We start from the raw sequence: 19,871 nt of genomic DNA, 5'->3' as shown, positions 1-19,871 counted from the left end.
TCCCTCACGTCCCCCCAATTTGTGATTTCATTGGACAAAAAGCTTCCAGTCAGCAATTTTCTCTGTCCATGCAAAAGGTTTCCTGAGTAGTCAATCAGTCATCAAGCATTTATTAAGGACCTACTATGTGCCCGGCACTAGACTAAACACTGTACAAATATTATCTCATTTGATCCTCACAGCAACCCTGGGAGGTAGCTGTTATTATTATCCCTGTTTTACAGGTGAGGAAACTAAGGCAGACAGAGGTTGTGACTTGCCCAGGGTCACACAACTTACTTAGTGTCTGAAACTGGATTTGAACTCAGTCTGCTGTACTCTCTGGGCTATGATACCACCTAAGCCTGAATTCATATGATGCTCTGAGCTTATTCTTGGAGACTTGATTTCCACATTTGTGAAACATCTCACAGTTGTCAGGAAAGTGCTTTGTGATTGCTAAAAGTGACATACAAATGTGAGTTATTACCATTATCGTTATTATTGGTACTGATGCTCCAACAGTTCATTTTCTTCTACCGGATAAACACATGGGATTATCCTTTGACCCAAAGTCTATATTAGAACTGAGAGGCTGGGTGACTCAGTGGGAAGGGGGCAGGATTGGAAATCAGAGATCCTGGATTCCATCTTGTTGCTGGGCTATACAACTTACCTGACTTCTCTGTTCTCAGTTTCCTCATCTGTAAAATGGAAAGAGTTGGATTAGATAGTTGCCAAAGTGTCTTCTAACTCTAAATCTTATGATCTCTTGATGTCACAACAGACTTTTGGGTTCCCAAGGGCCTGGTGCTAAGTAGCTGGCCAGGCCTCAGTCACCTCATCTGCTCAGTGGGGCTAGTCATGCTCACCTCACCCACAAGTTGTCTGGCATTAATTGGAGTCTGAGAAAAACCACAACTCTCAGATACGAGGCACAGTCAAAATGCTGAGTTACATTATTTACATTAGGTAGCCAGGACAGACTCATCCCTGCCTTGTGAGCAAAGGTGCCCAGGCAAGGCTGTTTTTGCAGCCAGGATACAACCCTTGCCCACCCAAGGACCAAAGTAAGTTGGCTCCACTCTTGAGCACTTAGGAGGTCATTGGAGGAGTCGCTGATCCCCGCTGCAGCCCACGTTTCTTTGTAGGGGGGAAAAAGCCTTTGAGCATTTCTCGGAAAATAACTTTGGCTATACAGAACATCAGGAAACAAGAAAAGCATAAGGAAACTGAGTCTGCCAACATGATCTATATGGTTCCTACCATTTTGTTTAATAGCTTCACACCAGTGGAAATAGTAGGGCCCTTGTGTTTTAAAAAAATCTTTCCCTTTGAAAAACTACAGTGAGATGGAGAGAGATACAGAAAGAGATATAGATATATAGACAGGTAAAGAGATGGGTAGATTAGATGGATGGATAGATAGATGGTTACATTGATAGAGAGATGGATGGTTGGGTGGATGGATAGATGGAGAGATGGTTAGATGTATAGACAGATGGATGGATGGATGGATGGATGGAAAGATGGTTAGATGTACAGAGAGATGGATGGATGGATGGATGGATGAAGAAATGGTTAGATATATAGGAAGATGGATGGGTGGATGGAGAGATGGTTAGATGGTTAGATGGATGGTCTGTGCCGCCCTATTTCTGATTAGATAAGGCAAAAAATTCCCTATGGCCATGGAATGGAGCTTACTTTTTGTTGGGGCATAGCAAAGTTTTGGAAAGTCCCACATTTCCTTTCTTTAAACATTCCAGCCTTTCTTCCTCTCTCCATCCTTATCCCTTCTTTCAGAAATTCCCTATGAGGTGGGAAACACCACGAGGCTGATCAGAGGCCTCCGGCCTGGAGTCACTTACGTCTTGTGGATGACGGCCTCCACAGCAGCCGGAGAGGGCCCCCGAGGGAATGAGAGGGAGCTTTCCCTGGAAGGTAAGATCCAAGCTCAAGAGGGAGAGCTGCAGGTTCCCTCCATGGGAGTGTCATCCTGAGGAAGAAGCCCAGAGACGCCCAGCCTGCTCCGCCATCTTCCCCCAAGCTCTGCCCACAGCCCTATTTGGCCACCTCACTCAGGAGTTAAGCAACTTCTCTGAGACCCACACCAAGTTAGTGGGAGAGGCTAGAAAGCTAATGAAGGCACCTGCTCTTCCTACTGCACCATCCTCCCTCACCAGCAAGGGAATTAATATTGTTGGTCCCAACCTGTGATTTTATCAGGATGAAGAATCCTGGGATTAAAACTCCTTCCATAGCTACATATCAGGCCTTGTCAGCTACCTCTACGCTCGGCCCACGTGCCTTGCCCTGGGTCAGAGATAGTCAGTGGTACAGGCAGGCTTTGAACCCAGGTTTTTCTGACTCCCAAGCTAGCTCTCTATCCATCATCAAATGAGATAGCATATGCAGCACAATTGCAACCTCAACACGCTATCGAAATGTGCATTATTGTTATTACTGCCCCAACCTGCTCCTCTGTCAGTAGAAAGTGAAACTCTCAATAGACTCAGAGAATTCTTTTGCCCCAGAAGAGACTGTAAGCATCAACTACCCCTGTCCCTTACAGGTACATGGTTTCTTGGCCTTGCCCCCTTTAGAGTGTAAGCTCCTTGAGGGCAGGGACTGTCTTTTGCCTTTCTTTGTACCTCCAGTGCTTAGCACAGTGCCTGGCAGACAGTAGGTGCTTAATAAATGCTTACTGCCTAAGAAGACAAAGTGCTCAGGGATCCAGTGATTTGCCCCAGACCACACAGTTAGTCAGTAGCAGAGTTAGGACAGGAATCCAGGTCTCCTGAGACAGTTCAATTCAATTCAATAAACATTAGTTAAGCACCTACTATGTGCCAGGCACTGTATTTTTTATAGGAAAAGAGGCAAAAGGCAGTCCCTGCCCTCATGGAGCTTACAATCAAACAGGGGAGGCAACACGAAAATACATATAAAGCAAGCTATATACAGGAAAAAGAGGAGATAATAAACAGAGGGATGATGCTGCTTCCTCCCTGGAGGGGAAAGCACAGGCTTTCTAGAGGGGCAGCAGAGGTCGGTGTCTAGGACTCAGAGTCAGAAAAGACCCGAGTTTAAGTCCTGGCTCCAACACTACCTAACTTGGGTGGTTCTGGGCAAGTCCCTCAACCTCAGAGAGCCTCAGTTTCCTTACCTATAAAAATGATTAGAACCTGCACCACTTCCCTCGCAGGTTGGGACAAAAGCATTTTATAAACTTTTTAGTGCGATGGCTGTGAGTTGTTACCAGAACATGAACCTGAGCTTCTGTAGGAGGAGGGTTCATGAGATGTTGGCCGGACGTCCCTGAGCAATCACTGTAGCCAACCTGTGAGGGACTTCCTGTTTGCACAGAGCTCTTCATTCTGTATTTCACAGCCAGCCTCCAAGGCAGCTGTTACTGGTGTTATTATTCCCATTTCATAGATAAAGAAACTAAGAGAAGTCATCAGAAAGCGAGGAAACAAGGATAGCACTGTCATGTGATGGTCACGTTTTCAATCCACGCATTCACAAATGAATTAATGAAAAAAGCATTTATTAAGCACTTGTTGTGTTCCAAGCACTACGCTAAGCCTTGGGGATACATGGGAAGTTTGAGACAGTCTCTGCTCTCCAGGAGAACGCTCTGACTGGGGGAGGTGACACATAAGACAGAGGTAATTTGGAAATTATTTTCAAAGAGCATCGGGTCTCGAGTCAGGGGACCTGGGTTCATATCCCATGCATGTAATTGTTTGTGTGTGTATGACTTTGGGCAAATCACTCTCTTCTTCCTTTTCTCTCTCCCTCCCTTCCTCCCTCCCTTCCTCTCTCCCTTCCTTTCTTCCTTCCTTTCTTTTCCTCTCTCTCTCTCCCTCCTTCCCTCCCTTCCTCTCCCTCTTCCTTCCTCCCTTCTTTCCTTCCTTCGTTTCTTGTTCTTATGAACCCAAATTTTCAATCCCAATTCAAGACTTTTCATTCATCCCTCACTAGAGCAGCTGTCATCTCCTTCCTTCCCTTTCTGCACAGATGTCTGACACATAAGCCATTTTTCCAGCATCTCCTCATCATCTGTGTCCACGGTAAAATCTGAGTGACACAATCAGGTTGCCCCAGCCACCCTGTCCACACTGCCTGGTGGTGTGGCTTTATTTGCATGAGTTGCAAGCTCCAGACAAGTTGTTCTAGCTTTTTATTGGGAGGTTAATTAGGGTGACAGTCTCAGAGTCAGCTCATCCCTACCTGCTTACGTGGAAAGCGGGCAGAGGTAGGTTGGCAAAGGATTACGACAGCATCATGGCCCTAGAGCGGGAGGGACCCGGGCGGCTTTCTTGTCAAGTTCATAAACACTGGGTGCCCAGGATGTGCCAAGCGTAGAGCTGAACTCTGAGAATACAAATATAAGCAGAAAGACAGTCCCTGCCCGCAGGGAGCTTACATTCTAGTGGGGGACGACAGCACCTAAAAGGAAGGAGGGGGGAGTCTGGAATGAAGGCATGACTGGCTGGAAAGTTTTTCTTAAAATGGAGGTTCTGGGAGGAACCACCCAGTCCAAAGAAGGGGCCACAGAGGTGGAAAGCATTTCAAATGGGAGAAGCCCAGGGGTGAGGTAACTTTTAGGGAGAGGAGGCTTCTGGGGCACGGTAGAAACCACCTGGAGGCTCAGGAGTGGAGGCTGGAGAGGACTGAAGACTTAGGTGCTTAATAAATGCTCCCTGACTGACCAAGATCACCCAACTGGGTAAGCCCCTGAGGCAGGATTTCAACCCAGGTCCTTTGATCGCTGGCTTTGGAGCCAGAAGCCCTGGGCTGGAATCCTGGTTGTGCCCTTTACCAGATGTGTAGCTTTGAGCAAGTCTGGGTCTTGCATCTCTGGGTCTCAGTTTTCCTACCTGTAAAATGAGTGTAATAATAGTCATACTCCCCTATTGGATGGTGGTGAGGCTAAAGACAGTGTCCATAAAGGGATTTGTAAACTCGGAAGTGCTAAGTCAAGGATTAGCTACTCAACTCCCAGAACTCACCGTGCCCCTCACCCCAACCCAGCCCCATCCCTGCCTTGAGCTTCTCTCGAATTTCTCTCCAAACCTTCCTGCTGAAGGCCCAGTCCTCCTGCCTGAAGGGCTGGGAAATTCTAGAAGGTCCATTGTCTCTAATTTTAGCGTCCTCAACTATAAAATAGGGATGCTAACAGCACCTGCCTTGCAAGGCTGTTGTGAGGGTCAGATGAGGTTTGTGAAAGGTGCTTTAGCAAGGTGCCTGGAACACAGTAAGTGCTACATAAATGCTTATTCCCTCCCCTCTCCCCGCCCCCCCTCCGTTGTCAGGCACTATTAAGTACAGAAGGTGGCTGACAGCAGAAAGTGGCAGCAGGCAGAGGCCAGGATTGTTTCCATTAGAAACTACAGGATTGCTTTCAGAGAACCAAGTGGGAGTTAGAACATCATTCTCCACTAAAAAAACCCTTTCAGTAGTTTCCTATTGCTGCTGCTAAGAAAACTCCTCTCTGCCACGCTCTTAAAGGCCGTCCGATCTGGCCTGCTCCCACGTTTCCAGTCTTCTTCCCCATTCCTCCTCTGTGGGCACTCATTAGCTCACTCTCCAAGTTTTTCCCGTACATGACACACCCCAGCCTGCCCTGGGCTTGAGCAGGAGGGATCCCCCTCATCTGAAGTGCTTCCCCTTTTTCCTCTCTACTAGTAGGATCCCTGGCACCCCTCAAAGCACCTCAGAGTTCCCCTTTCTCCTGGAGACCTTCCTGACTGCCCTCTCTCCCCACCCTGTTATTGTCACTCTCCTCCCAGAATCACTTTGTGTAATTTTTACTTTGTCTGTGTCTTAGCCTCAGGAGAGTGAAAACTCCTCGAGCTACTTGTTTCCGTATCGATTTCCCCCACCCAGACACATAACAGGTCCCTGATAGGTACTTGCTGGGTTGAACTGAGCCTGCCGTTGTCATATAACTCAGTTTAATAAATCTACCTTCATAGGATTCGGAAGCAGGAAGGTTTGCAGTTTATAAATGATAAACCGAAGTGGAGCAAAGTTAGGGGACTTGTTTTTGGTCACGTAGCTAGTTCCACGTTCATTCCCCATTTATTTGAAGCACCGTGCTAAGGCTGGGGAGATGTTTGGGAAGATGGAGCCCTCGGGCGTCATCCCTTGACTGTGTCCTAGGAGTGGAAAGAGGTGTTTGGGCAGAGGCTGGCTGACGAGATAAACACAGAGGAGAGATTCCTTTCAGCTACAAGTCGTGTTATGGGGTTGCCTGGGTCCCTTCTAACTCTCACATTTTGTCACTTTGAGCATCGGGTCTCGCGTCAGGGGACCAGGGACTTCACATCCCTGCTCGGTGTATTACCTGGTAACCGGGTGAATCACTTCTCCTTCCTCTTGCCAAATGAGGCATTTGGGCTTGAAGATTCTAAGGCTGCTCCCATTCCTATATAATCCTGTAGACGAGATCATCAGCCATTCTGCAGCTTAGCTTGTTAGAGCAGGGGGCCTTGGCCTTTTTAGCATCTCGGACCCCTCCACAGGCTGCTGTCTGGACTCCTTCTCAGAATCATGTCTTTTTTTTTTTTTAATTTATTTATTTTTAGTTTTCAACATTCACTTCCCACAAGACTTTGAGTTCCAAATCTTCTCCCCATCTCATCCCTCCCCCCACCCCAAGAAGGCGTGCATTCTGTACACCCCTTCCCCTAGTCTGCCCTCCCTTCTATCTCTCTCCCCCTTCTCCTATCCCTTTCCCCTTCTATTTTCCTGTAGGGCAGGACAGATGTCAGAATCATGTCTTTAAATGCATCAAATAAATACAAAGGATTGTAAAGGAAACCAGTTATTATCAACAGATGTCTGTAGAATGAAAAAATGTGAGCAAATGAGATCTAGCAGATGGTCTAATAAGTACCGTATTTTCAAAATAAGTGATAATTCCACATATGTGTAACAACTCCAATGGGATATGAAAATATTTGTGATTTTTAATAATGACAAAGTCGCAGATTCTGACAATACTGCTTAGGTTTGTTGAATGATTCCCAATTGAAGGAAATGCTAGATTTCAGTTAGGGGTTGGTGAAAATAAAATGTCATTTTCCTCCCAGCCAAGTTTACAGACCCCAGGTTAAGAACCCTTGCAGGGCACCATTAGGATCCAGGGCTCCTAACTCCCAGCCAGTATCAGTTCCACTAAGCCCCCCTGCCTTTAGGCTCTTCCCTGGGCCAGACTGCAGCACTTTCTCTTAGGACTTCTGAATCATTCTTGGGGGCCAGCTTTAGTTGTGGGAGTCATTTCGATTTCCCAGCATGATCAACCAGGTCTTGGGGGCAGGGAGGGTAGAGATGAGATGCAAAGGAAGTTTATTAAGTACCTACTGTGTGTCAGGCACAGTGCTAATTGCTTTACAGTTATCTTACTTGATCCTCACACCAATCCTGGGAGGTAGGTGCTATTATATCCTCATTTTGCAGATGAGGAAACTGAGACAGGCAGGGGGGAAGAGACTTGCCCAGAGTCTTCACTTGGAAGGCAACTGAAGCCAGTTTGCTAATGTTTCAGATACTCCCGAATGGAACATTTTGGTGGTGCCGATTGCCGTGGCCCTCGTCGCGGTAGGGATTTTCTCCATGCCTCGAGTTCGAGCAAAGTAAGTTGACTGTTCAGCCTCATAGCACCAGCGCAGAGCAGTCATGGCAGTGGCTTCTTTGTCCTGGGCCTTGACCCTTGGCTTCCAGATCCCCCGTGGAAGCCGCCACTTCAGGGCACAACTCTCCTTACATATTTACACTCAGAAAGGGCAGAACTTCACAGATACTGTGTCCCATGGTATTCAGCCAGCCTGCTCCCAATGCTGGCCTTCAGGCTGCTAATACAAAAGCTTCGGGTCATTCAACAAAAGCATGTTTTGTTAAGCATATTCCCTTTCAGTGAAACAAGGATCCGCAGGCCTTGGGGGCCCCACGTGGGCTTTTAATTGGCTGCGTTCATTGCAGAGTGAAGTCTGTCTTCTGGGCCCTACAACCCCAGTGGTATAATCAAGAGATTCCAGACCCGGCAAACAGCATGTGGGCCAAGAAATACTCCATCATAGAGGTAAGTGCTAGATGCCTAGTCCGATTAGCCTCACTTCCCTATTCTGTAAGATGAGAAAGGACGACTTCTAGTCAGTATCGCTGTGTCATTGACAACTTTAAATTTCTACTTACTTACATCACAGCCCGTTTTCTTTCCGGATCCAAGGCCAACAGGAACAAGGGAATTTTCTGAAGCAGATACTCAGAGACTGAATGAAGATAAACTCTCTGGTAGTTGGACTAGTGGCAGGGCAGAAGGCATGCATCACCAGACCTGGAGACAAGAAGATTTGGGTTCACATCTTGCACTGCAGGGACACTTACTAGCTGTGTGACCCTGGGCCAGTCCCTTAACCTCCATGGGCCTCAGTTTCCTCATCTGTAAATGCCTATAGCACCCTTTATTTATGATCCTAGAACACTACTCTGCCAGCCTTGCTCTTCAGAAGCATTCTTTTTTCCTCCCTTGGTCCCAAACACCCGTCCTTCCATACACACAGGTAGATGTGGTGCTTTCAAAGGCACAAGTGGGGGCAGCTAGGTGGCACAGTGGACAGAACTGGCCCCAAAGTCAGGAGGACCTGAGTTCAAATCTGGCCTCGGACCAAACACTTGACACTCACTAGCTGTGTGACCCTGGGCAAGTAACTTAACCCCAATTGCCTAAAAACAAAACAAAAAAACAAAAACAAAAACAAAAACAAAACAAAACAAAAAAAAACAGACAAAGGCACAAGTGAACAAACCTCCTGGAGCATCTCATGCAGGCTGCTAGCGAATCTTGATCTCTCTGAGCCTCAGTTTTCCTCAAAACAAGGAGGTTGACTACATGGTTTCTAAGTCACTGAGATAATGTGTGTAAAGTCTTCTGCAAACTTTAAAGTACTCTATAAATTATTATTATTATTTGTTGTTGTTAAAAACTTTTCTGTGGCTACCCAGATGCCTCCCACCTTCTTCTTTTTTTAATCTTCCCCCAAATGCCCCAGGCTGGGATTGTCTACCCCCCAGGGCACTTCTGGCCTGGTGGAAAGGCACCTATGGTGATGTCACTAAAACATTTCCTGGCTCACTATTTTCTTTTCTTTTTTCTTTTTTTCCTTTTTTTGGTGAGGCAATTGGGGTTAAGTGACTTGCCCAGAGTCACACAGCTAGGAAGTATTATGTGTCTGAGGCCAGATTTGAACTCAGGTCTTCTTGACTCCAGGGCCGGTGCTCTATCCATTGCACCACCTAGCTGCCCCTTGGCTCACTATTTTCCAGGATCAAAGGTGCTCAGGCACCAAATTGGAAACTTGAAAGCAAAAGAAGTTTTCTAAATTCAAATGCATACCTTTGAATCCTATGCAAATAAATCATCTCCCTTTCCTTCCCTTGTCACTAATATACCTACAAGCCCTACTTGAAGTATTCCTTCACTCAAAAGCAGTTGGAAATTCCTGAAAGAAAAAAAAATTAAGGCAACTGAGATTCCCATTAATGTTTTAAAGTTAAATTTTTTTAAATCAGAAAAATATACCTTCTCTCTCTACCCCCACTCCCCCAGCCCCAATTGAGAAAGAAAAAGAAAACTTCTGGTTTTTTTTTTAAACTTCTGTTTTAAAGATGTATAGTCAAGCATAAGAATCCCCATTTTGGCCATGTCCAAAAATACAGATTTCTCGTTCTTTCCCCCGAGTTCTTCACTGTTCCACCAGGAGGTGGTCAGCATGTAACCCTGTCAGTCCTCTCAAGTCATGCTTGGTCATTACAACAATCAGAGTTCCTAAGTCTTCCAAAGTGTGTACGTCTTTCAGTATGGTTATTGTGTAAATTTTGCTGGGTCTGTTCGCCTTGGTCTGCATCTCTGAAAGCATCCCCTTCATCATTTCTTACATCACAATAGCATTCAATCACATTGTTATACCATGACTCATTCAGCCCTTCCCTAATTGACCAGTACCCCCTTGCCACCACAGAAAGAGCTGCTATAAATATTTCTGTATGTCTGTACATTTGCTTAGGATCAACCCTTATTCCTCCTTCTCTTCTTTCTCTGTTTCCCTGTTTAGTGAAATGTGTATCTGTATCCAAGTCTGTATATATGGTCTTCCTTCCTGGGACTAGTTTAGAGAACAATGTTTGTGTGGACTTCAGCTTGCCTGATTAGAGAAGATATTTTTTGCTACCTTCCCTCACCTATCCCTAGATGTATTCCTCTTCTCCGCCCTTTCTTTTCTTCATTTAAGATCATCAAAATATAATAGGACCACTCCTAGGCCTTCTAACTAGACTGATAATAGGGTCCAGAGGGGACACACATATCACCCTATGTTAGAATGTAAATAGTTGATCCATCGTTAGCCTCTTACGGTTACTCAGTCATGTTTGCGGGGTCTTTTTCATTCTTTGTACTTATGTCCCAAAGTGGAATGATCTGCTTTTATTTTAGTGGCGTGACTCTGGTCTACTGGATAGAGGGTAGGAGTAGCTGTGTGACCATAGGCATGCGCCTAACCTCTGTTTCAGGTTCTCTGCTGAATCATGGCCTTGTGGAACGTCAGAGCTGGAAGGAACTTGAGGAACCATCCTGGTTCAAACTCTACATCTTATGTTTAAGGACAAAATCAAGTCAACAAGCATTTATTAAGTGCCTATTGTGTGTGTCCAATACTGGGGATACAAAGAAAGACATGAAGGGGAGACACAGTTTAGCTAAGCCCCCAACTCTATCCTGGCCTAGCCTACAGTCAACATGAAGGCTCTGATTCTCTCTCTCATAAACGCACTAGACAGTATTTTATACGTGGTCAGGTCAGAACATACTTACAACAAAGTACCACCTAAGGGAGAAGGTTATAAAACAATGACAAGTGAGTCCAAAGAACTCACTTAGTCCAGCTGAAGGGCAGAATGTCGCACCTTACCACCACAATTCCTTGAGGAATCAGAATTCTAAAGCCAGAAGGGACCTCAGATCCTTTCTGGGCCAACATTACTGATGGGGAAACTGAGGCCAAGTGACTTGTTCAAACTTACAAGCATAAGATAGAACTCCCATCTCTAGGTTTCTGGTTCAGTGTTCTTTCCAGTACAATGCGCTCTATCGGAGTCCTCATCCTTTCCTTGTTGTCTGAGTTAGGGAAATCAGTGATAAATACCAAGTTCTTTTACCCTAAAGAAGCATCCTTTGAAAACTCAGTAAAAAAGGGATAGCTCTCTGAGCTGGGCCTCCTTCCTTCTCTGGCAGAGACGGGCCACTAAAAGTGTAAAATGCTGAATATACAGTCAACATTGGTTGATAAATTGGTGGTTTTGGTGCCCGGCTTTTCCCTTCTTTCATTTTTTATTCTTTGTTGTGAGGGATGGCTCATTGGGGTGTGTGAAAGGGATATTTCAGAAGTCCCGTTAAAAACATTTTTTAAGAGAAGAAGCCTCAGTATAATTCGTGTGTGTGTGTCTCACACTCTTCCCTCATTCCATCAGGATGAAATGCAGCTCCATTTTCAAAGTCTCTCAAACAACTGCACCAATTCTGAAGAACCCGAAACTCTCGAAATCAATGAAGTTCTCCCCAAATCAGCCCCAACCCTCCAGGAGACACATCCCTCTTGTTGGCCAAGAGACCACAACCTCCATGAGCCAGGCAGAGAAAGCTGGCTTCAGGTCCCAAAACCCTTCGAAGTTGGGGCAGAATATGGCGTCTCCCACCCCTCAACGCCAGCATCACACCGGCCTGAGAAAGGACAAGTGACTGATCCGTACAGGGCCATGGGGTCTGGAGGGCCAAAGGCAGAAGACCCAGGCAGCCACCTTAGGGCCATCCCAGTGGACTACCTGCCTGCCCACATAGATTACTTACCTTCTAACTTGGATTACCTGCCTTCCACTGCTGCTGGTCCTCCAGAAGACAGTGAGCTGCAGGGCCTGTCCTTCTCCATCTTCCCAAAGGGCTCTTTTCACCCACTCATCTGTGGAGAGAAGCTGACTCTGGACAGAGTTAAGATTGACCCTGGGCCCATCACTCACTAACTGGCCATGTGCTACAGGCCCTTCTTGGATGCCGCCATCATACTTTCCATCTCGTGGCCTGGTTAGCTTGCACAGAGCGGCAGGAGGGTTGTCCAGCACCCAACCAAAGCAAGGGGCTTTCCCCTCCTGGGCAACACCCAGCCAACTCATGGAACCAAGGATGACTCGTGTTTCACCTTCAGAGTTTGCATCCCATACTAATTTTATTACTAGAATGTAAGCCTCTTGAGGGCAGGGACTAGACCATTGTTCATTTTTGTACCCACAGCATTCTAGGGGTTTAATCAAAGCTTTTTCTGATTTGCCTTCTTCCTCAAAAAGCTTTAGGAAGAACAATTAAATCTGCTTGGTTGCCCATCCATTAGGTGATTAAAAAAGTCTATTTTAAACTATTTCCTATAAACTACTTTATAGGAATGTAATGAAATAATACGCACTGAGCAATGAGGAATTCAGAGAAATGGGGGAAGATTTATAGGAATTGCTGCAGAATGAAGGGAGTGGAAACATACCTCATTACCATTATACCGAAGATGAGAAAGATGGACAAGAAGCGGAATTCTGAGCCAAGGGAAAAAACACCGAGAAGTCCTGGAGAAGAGATGACAAAACCTATCCCCTCCCTCAGAGCTGAGAGGTGGAGGCCTACAGGGACACAGTACTGTGTTTTCTAAGAAGCCGGCTTTCTTTGTTACAAGGGGGAAGGAAGACAATCTGGAGTAGGGCAACAAGAAAGAATGTAAGGGTAAGATTTTGGGGCATGAGGAGATGGGATTAAAAATGCTGGATAATTTTTAAAATAAAAAATATTACCCACATTCATTTGGTGAAAATCTTAGGGGTTTTAAAATGTGTTTGTCCATTGACTCACCCCCAAATCTGGTATTCTGACAACGCTTCTTCCCCAGAAAGTCCGAATGGAGCGGAAAACCCTGCAGTGTTTTCCAGGATTTGTCTAAGCCAGCCGATGCCACACCTGTTGCCCTGCCAAGAGGAATTTTTAAAGCAAGGGTTTTGCTTTGAAAACCAGTTTGGTCGGGAGCAGAAACCACTCCTTCCTGGCTGTGTTCATCCAATTTAGACACTGGCCAGAGATTATATCTCATCAGCCCCACCTAAACTGAGAATCCAAAAACAGCTTACCTCTCTATACCAGCTCACAGTTTACAAAGAGCAGTGTCGCGGGGTCCCCAAGACACGAGTTCAAGTCTTACTTTAGACACTTACTCATCTGCAAAATGAGGTGGTTAGATTTGTTGGCCTTCCACCTCTATGATCCTGAAGGCCTACTATGTGCCGCTGCATAAGAAGATAAGTTCAGATTTCTGTAAAATGCTGAGAAGACCTGCCGTGTTTGGGTTTTCTTTAATCATTTAGACATCCAGATGCCCCTGAGGTGAAGGGACCTTCACTGTGAAATTCCCTTCAAATGGGGGTGGGTCTGATCCACTGGACCCCCCCCCTCCAAACTGCTGGCAGACAGTTGGTCACAGCATCATAGATTTAGAAGGAAGAAACCTCGACATTAACGGGTGGCCATGAAGCCCAACTTCCTTATTTCACAGATGAGGAAACTGAGGCCCAGCAAAGTTAAACTTGCCCCTAAGGTCACACAGGTCGTTATCAAAGGCAGAATGAGATTCCAGATCCTCTAAGTCCAGAATTGGTGTTCCGTCCCTTACACAATGCCAAGGACCCCTTCTCATAATCCAGTCCTTAAAAAAAAATACAAAAGATTACAGAGGAAGGCAATTACATTGATACAGCGGTCAACATATTTTTAAAAACCAGTTCACAGCCCCCAAGTCAAGGACCCCGGCTCCACACCGTTGGTAGGTTTTGTTAAATTGGTTTTTACCCCCAATTTTGTTTTTAATCTTTGGGATGTTCCTATTTCCAAAGCTTATTAGCACAGGCCCAAGGACACAGTAGGTACTCAATAAATGCCGCACTTTAAGGTTTGCAAAATACCTTGTTATCTTATTTAATAGGTCAGCTGGAGAGGTAGATACATTCAGAAGCTAAAATGATGAAAAACAACGTTATCAGTGTAAACAAGATACACAGTTTTTTGGGGGGGAAATCCAAGGTCAAGATCGGGGCAAAAATAAAAGTTGCCACATCATGGCTTGTCTCCCAATTTGTGTGTGTGCCCAGCGTTTAAAGAATTGCTACTTTAGAATGTATTTCTCCACAGTGGAGAGAGCACTCGGGTTGGAAGTCAGGAAGACCTGGGTTTGAATCCTGCTCAACATTTTTTAGTTCCATGACCTTGAACACTTCATGGAATTCCTCTGACTTTCCTGTCTCAGAAGGTGGTTGTGAGTGAGGCTCCAGAGAGACTGTCTGGCAACCTGTAAAATGCTACGAAAAATACCGCTTTGAAGGGGACTGACCCTAATCCTATCCCCCCAGACTTTCTGTGGAGAGCGTAGCGTGTCCATGGCCCAAAGCAACCAGTCGTGGGAGACAAGAACCCTCAACTCAGGCTCTGGAGAGAGGGGGAGGAGGCCAGAGACACAGTCAACGTTGTGAACCAAGGCCAAGCCACAAGATGGCCACATGACCATGCCAAGGCACCACGGCGCTGACCCTGCTTTGCAATGAAGAGAATGCCCCATAGTGGGGATGGCAAGGGAGAAGGCCCACGGACCCAGGGGCAGCTTCATCTTTTGTTGTCGTTCTATTAGGAAAACACAAAGTCAAGGAGATCGCCGTAATGCCAATGGGAGGGAGGGTCCACCGAACCCATGCCAAAGTATTGACAAGCGCCAGCCTGAGGACAGAAGGCATCTTGTACCAGAGGGAAGAGCAGAGAGACAATCTCTTCTCCCTTCCTGGGCACAGGGATGGCCCCAAGCACAACCGTGAAATAGGCAGAATTTTTCTTTGGTATTCTAGCGCACCGGGCCCGGAGACAGGAAGACCCACGTTCAAAACCTGCCTCAGACACTTGGGACGCTGGGCAAGTCGGTTCTCCTCTGCCTCGGTTTCCTCAACGTTAAAATAGAGACGATGATAGCATCTCCCTCTCGGGAGGCTGTTGTGAGGGTCAAAGTGCTTACCCACCGCCTGACACATAGCAGGAATTCAGCAGATGCTTGTTTTCCCCTCTTGTGACCCATCCAGGGGCCTTCAGAATCCTTTCGAAGCCTCTATTACAACACCTTTCCTACTCCCAGCCTGACCAGAACTGTCCAATGTCAGAGAAGTAGAACTCTGGGTAGGATCTCCCAGTCCTGATGTGGATAGAGCTGAGAGGAAAGGGATGTCCTGTGGTCACGCAGGCTCTTTGGAGGCACGTGCCCTTCTCCAAAGGCTGAGCATCCCTTCCCCGGCAAAGAGCTCCCGTCTGCTCCAACAGAAAGTGCGCTCGGCCTGGAGAGTGAGAGGGGCTTCCCTTCTGGCTGCACTGTCCCAGACAACACCCGGCCTGCAGCAGGTGCTCAGTAAATGCAGATGAACTCCTCTAAGGTCACAGGCACTCACCTGTAGGAAATGATCTGGATTCCCTCAGCAGAGAAGGGAGCGGCTGTACCCACACTAGGGTCACACCTGCTCCCTTCCTCTCTTCTGCCTCCCAGTCTTTCACAACGAGTGGCCTCCTTCACCTGAGGCACGGGGATGTCTTCAGCTGCTCTCTGGACTACCGATGGCAGAGTGAGATGGAGAGCGTACCTGTGGTCCCGGCGTCCCTGGTAAACGGCTGGGTCTGGAGTCAGATGAACTAGATTCTCTGAATCCTCCCCCTCCGATTCTCCCTGCCCGTGGGACTTTGGACCAGTCCTTTGCCCTCTCCTTGCCTCAGTTTCCTTATCTGCACAATGAGACGCTTGGACTGCAGGACACTTGAGGTCCTCTCCAGCCCTAACTCTATGACTCTGTGACCCTTTCTTAACAGGAACCAGATGACAACACATTCCGATGGTCTTTACGGAGCTGCCATCTTCTTCCCGATTCCTATTTCTCTATTTCATTCTTGAAGAGAATGAGTTTGGCTTTGAAAGATGTTCGGGAATGGATAGGGCCTGGGCTGGGAGACCAGAGAGACCCAGGTAGAATTCCCACTGACTAGGCAAGTCACCTCAGTTTCTCCACCTGTAAAATGGAGATAATGTTTGTATCACCTACCTTATACTGTTACTGGGTCATGGGACCTGTTGCTGCCCTGGACTTTCTCAGTTCTTTTTTTTTTTTTTCGAAACAAGTCCAATTTCCAAGTGGCATTGAAGCTCACATCCAGTTCTTGGATTCTGCCCAACTTTAATTACTACAAATATGTCCACTGGGCTCACCTCCATTGGTCAATAGGGTTCCCCTCCAATACTACCTTGCAGGAAAGCTGCTTTTCAGAATGAGGATAGTTAGATACCGAGCAGAGAAGGTGGCCGTTCCTTGAGCAACGAGGGATGGGGAGGAGGGAAGAGGCACCTAACAGTGGCCCTGGGCCCATTTCCTCTTCTCTGCCCTGAATCTGTCTCCATTTCTGGGTTCTGCCATGTGTGAAAAGGAAAAGAGGGAGAATGAGCGTAGCCAGATTTCAGTCCATTTCCTCATCCATAAATTGGCCCTAATAATAGCACTCGTCTCCCCAGATTTTCCTCAAAGATCAAGGTCATGTGTGATGAGCTTTGCAAACTTTTACATATGACATCAACGTGAGCTCAGACGTCAGCCGCATCTTTACAACCCCTTACGTGGCCAGTCTTCACCATGGATTTGCTGGACAAAGTGGCCTCCTCAGAGCTTCACAGGCCGCTTCTCCGTCAGCTTCTCCTATAGCCCCTAAGAAAAACAGAACAGCCAATTCAGCTGTATCTGCCTTTCCTTCCCCCCCTTCCCCTCTTTGCTTCCCCCTCCCCTTCTCCCCCCCGCCCCAATTCTGTGCCCCCCCCCCATATTCTTTCCTTAAAATTCATGTTTGCAGTTGGCCATTACGGACTCTCATGGATCCAAGTCAGGAAAAAAAAAATCAGAGCTCCGGACATCTGGCTCCCCTTAATCTGCTCCAGTGTGAACTACCTGAAGTCCTGCTTACTCCCACTTCCTCCCCTGACCTTCTTTGGTGGCCAAGCTGTCTTCTTCCCAGCATCCCCTGCTCACTCACACAACCAGGTGTGGATGTAATTCTGCTAAGACTACAGGGCTAAAGAAAGCACCGTCTCAGACACGAGTCGCAGGCCAGGGCCTTGCCTTCCCTTGCACTGTCCATTTTGAGCATCCCCAGGTTTGTTTTTAGAAGGTAGCAATTACACAAACAGCAGGGCCAGCCACTCTAAGTCAAAGGGTGTTGAGCTGCACCGCAGAAAACCAGGCCCTGCACCGGTAAGAGGTAGAAGGGCATTAAAGACCTCCTTGTACTGAGGAGGTGCCTGATTTTTCACTAAATTGAGAGGTGAGAGGTTAAAGCCCTCCTGGTTTTGTAGAAGGTCATCTACTTTCACGAATCCCCCAAAACAATCCGCATTGTTGGGGCTGCCTCCCGGCAACGAGACATTCTGGTGCCCCTGGATTGTACTCAGCTTCTCTCTACGGTCTGCTGGGAGAACCCCCAAAAAGCAGAATCCCTTCTACGCCATGAGGCATGGGACATTAATGCAGTCCATTGGAATGAGACCACATGGAAGAGCCCTCATTAGTCATTAGCATTCCCATCAATGCAGAACACAAACCAGGTACCTTCACGATGCATTAGCGGCTCTGACAAAAGTGGGGAAAGGTCTGAAGAGGCTATTAGAATCCAGCTTGTTTTTTCAAAAGGGGGAAGGGGGAAATCCCTCATTTGAGCCAAGTTTGATTTATCCATTCTATCTCCCTTCCAATTATTTTACGCCATGCATTTATCATAGCATCCCACAGAAGCACTGCCAGAACTGTCATCAACGTGGGGTTCTAATTCTTTTTAAAAGAATTCTGTTAGCTCAAGGTTCCTATACCCTGACTACAACTGTTATTCTGTGAAAATTATTCAGTGAGCCAAAGTAATTCAGTACTTAAATTCACACGTGTGGTTGTTGTTTATTTTTTTACCTAATGAAGACCAGAGAAATTTAGCAAAAAAGCTAACCATCATGACTGCCAGGAGCCTGACAACACCTGCTATTCTCTCCTGCTGAGCTTAAGTCCTAAAACAGCAATCAGCCCCAAGATGATGCACATGCTTCCTGGACTATTGTTCTCAACTAAACCAAGGTGAATTTGGCCGTCAAGGCCATGGGATGGAAGAAAGCTATGGTCCCATCTCCAACTGTGTAGGGACACAACACAACCAGTGGCTAGCATCATAAACAGGGCAATTCCAAAGTCTATGCTAGGCAACCTGCCAGGTAAATTTAAAAGAACAATGAAGAACCAATTTATAGATCATTTCCAAGGCCACCCCTTGCTCGTAAGCCACCTGATGCACAGTGCCGATTCTGTGTTCCGAGTTTTAAACCATGCCACCATTTAATAATCAGAAGCAGTCCAGGATTTCATATGCATTTTCTGCTGGACCTGAGTAGCTCCTGAGTCAACGAGACCAGTAGACAGTCTGTTCATTTGCTATCCATCAGCCAACGCTGCTGAGTGAAGCCCAAGGAAGCATTTTGCGTTAGTTACAGCTTCAGTCCGAGCAAGGATTCTGTAGGGCTGTAAATCGGCACACACACAATCCCAAAGGCAGTTGAATCAACACCTAAACCTTCAGTCTGCCCATCTCCAGTGAACACTAATCATGGCGCCCATTTCAGAATACAGGCCATTTTAAAGCTCAGTAACTTCCTCCAGGTACTTCTGGTTAAGGGAATACTGTCCCAGATATGAAAATACCGAGAAAAGAACATGTTATATCAAGTAGGGGGAAAAAAGACCCAAAAACTTATTTCATCCATGTATGTATCTTTTCAGCTTCACAGGGAAAAACAGGATGCCTAAAGAACTTAAAGCAGGTATTGGTAGGTACTTTTTTGCTTAGTCATTTCAGTTATGTTCAAAAGATCCTGGAGTGGTTTGCCATTTCCTTCCCCAGCTCACTTTACAGATGAGAAAACTGAGGCAAATAGGGTGAAGTGACTTGCCTAGGGTCACACAGCTATTATCTGAGGCTGGATTTGAACTCAGGCAGGTCTTCCTGACTCCAAGTCCACTGAGCTCTATTATCCACTACACCACCTAGTTGTTCTTGGTAGGTATTTAGGTTCTGTTTAATCTCAAGGTAGCCCAAAATACACTAGGTTGGGGTACTGTTAGGACAAAGCTTTCAAAGCTAGATGAAAACTACTGATAAAAGGAGCTGAGAACAATTCTTCCAAACCTGCCATTATCTCTGCTCCTGTTTAAAACCCACTCTAGGAACATCCCACCGTCTCAGGGGACAAGACAGTCAATGCTCATTTAAAATATAAAAAAAGTTTTGACAATGTTGGAACCCCAAATTTGTAGGGTGAGGGACAGAATCTCTTCTGGAGAAAATAGGACTTTCCAAGGCTTTATTTAGAAACAGCAACATTTTGTTTGATTTCCATCACAAAACAAAGGAACAAATCCATTTCCTTCCCACCCTTTTCTTCAGAGCCTGGTAAACCTTGCTGTGATTTCCTAGGTCTCTTATTTCTTAGCTGAGTGAGCCTCAGTTGGTGACTCAGAACAAAACTGATTTCCTTTGCTTTTCCCAAAACTCATAAAAATGAATTCGACATGTTTATTACAGTAGTCTCCATCTCTTTTCCAGGTTCTTCCATCCTGATACTGATACAGCAGGACAGCTTTCAAAGGAACTAGAGAAATAGCTTTTCATAAAACAATGTCATGCCTCATTTAAAAAA

General features: G+C 46.3%; 1 protein-coding gene and 1 long non-coding RNA gene across 2 annotated transcripts in view; one reads left to right on the top strand and one right to left on the bottom strand.

Annotated features, from left to right (window-relative positions):
* Positions 1-13,059, top strand: part of IL12RB2 (interleukin 12 receptor subunit beta 2) — a 78,565-nt gene extending 65,506 nt beyond the window's left edge. The window contains exons 13-16 of the mRNA XM_027874118.1: positions 1,786-1,923; positions 7,541-7,628; positions 7,975-8,074; positions 11,521-13,059. Coding sequence (XP_027729919.1) covers positions 1,786-1,923; positions 7,541-7,628; positions 7,975-8,074; positions 11,521-12,066 — 872 coding nt within the window. The 3' untranslated portion in view covers positions 12,067-13,059. The remainder of the gene's footprint in view (positions 1-1,785; positions 1,924-7,540; positions 7,629-7,974; positions 8,075-11,520) is intronic.
* On the bottom strand, positions 7,641-8,873 carry LOC114051693. Its single transcript, XR_003570190.1, has 3 exons — positions 8,802-8,873; positions 8,192-8,329; positions 7,641-7,844 (listed from the first exon to the last, which is right to left on the bottom strand). It is a non-coding gene; the product is annotated as an uncharacterized LOC114051693 (long non-coding RNA).
* Positions 13,060-19,871: the final 6,812 nt, after the last annotated feature.

The sequence above is a fragment of the Vombatus ursinus genome, unplaced genomic scaffold (genome assembly GCF_900497805.2).
Source record: "Vombatus ursinus unplaced genomic scaffold, bare-nosed wombat genome assembly UNPS02014804.1, whole genome shotgun sequence".
Taxonomy (NCBI): Eukaryota; Metazoa; Chordata; class Mammalia; order Diprotodontia; family Vombatidae; genus Vombatus; species Vombatus ursinus.
Note: the sequence above shows the minus strand (reverse complement) of the source record. Positions and strands in the feature narration are given on the sequence as shown.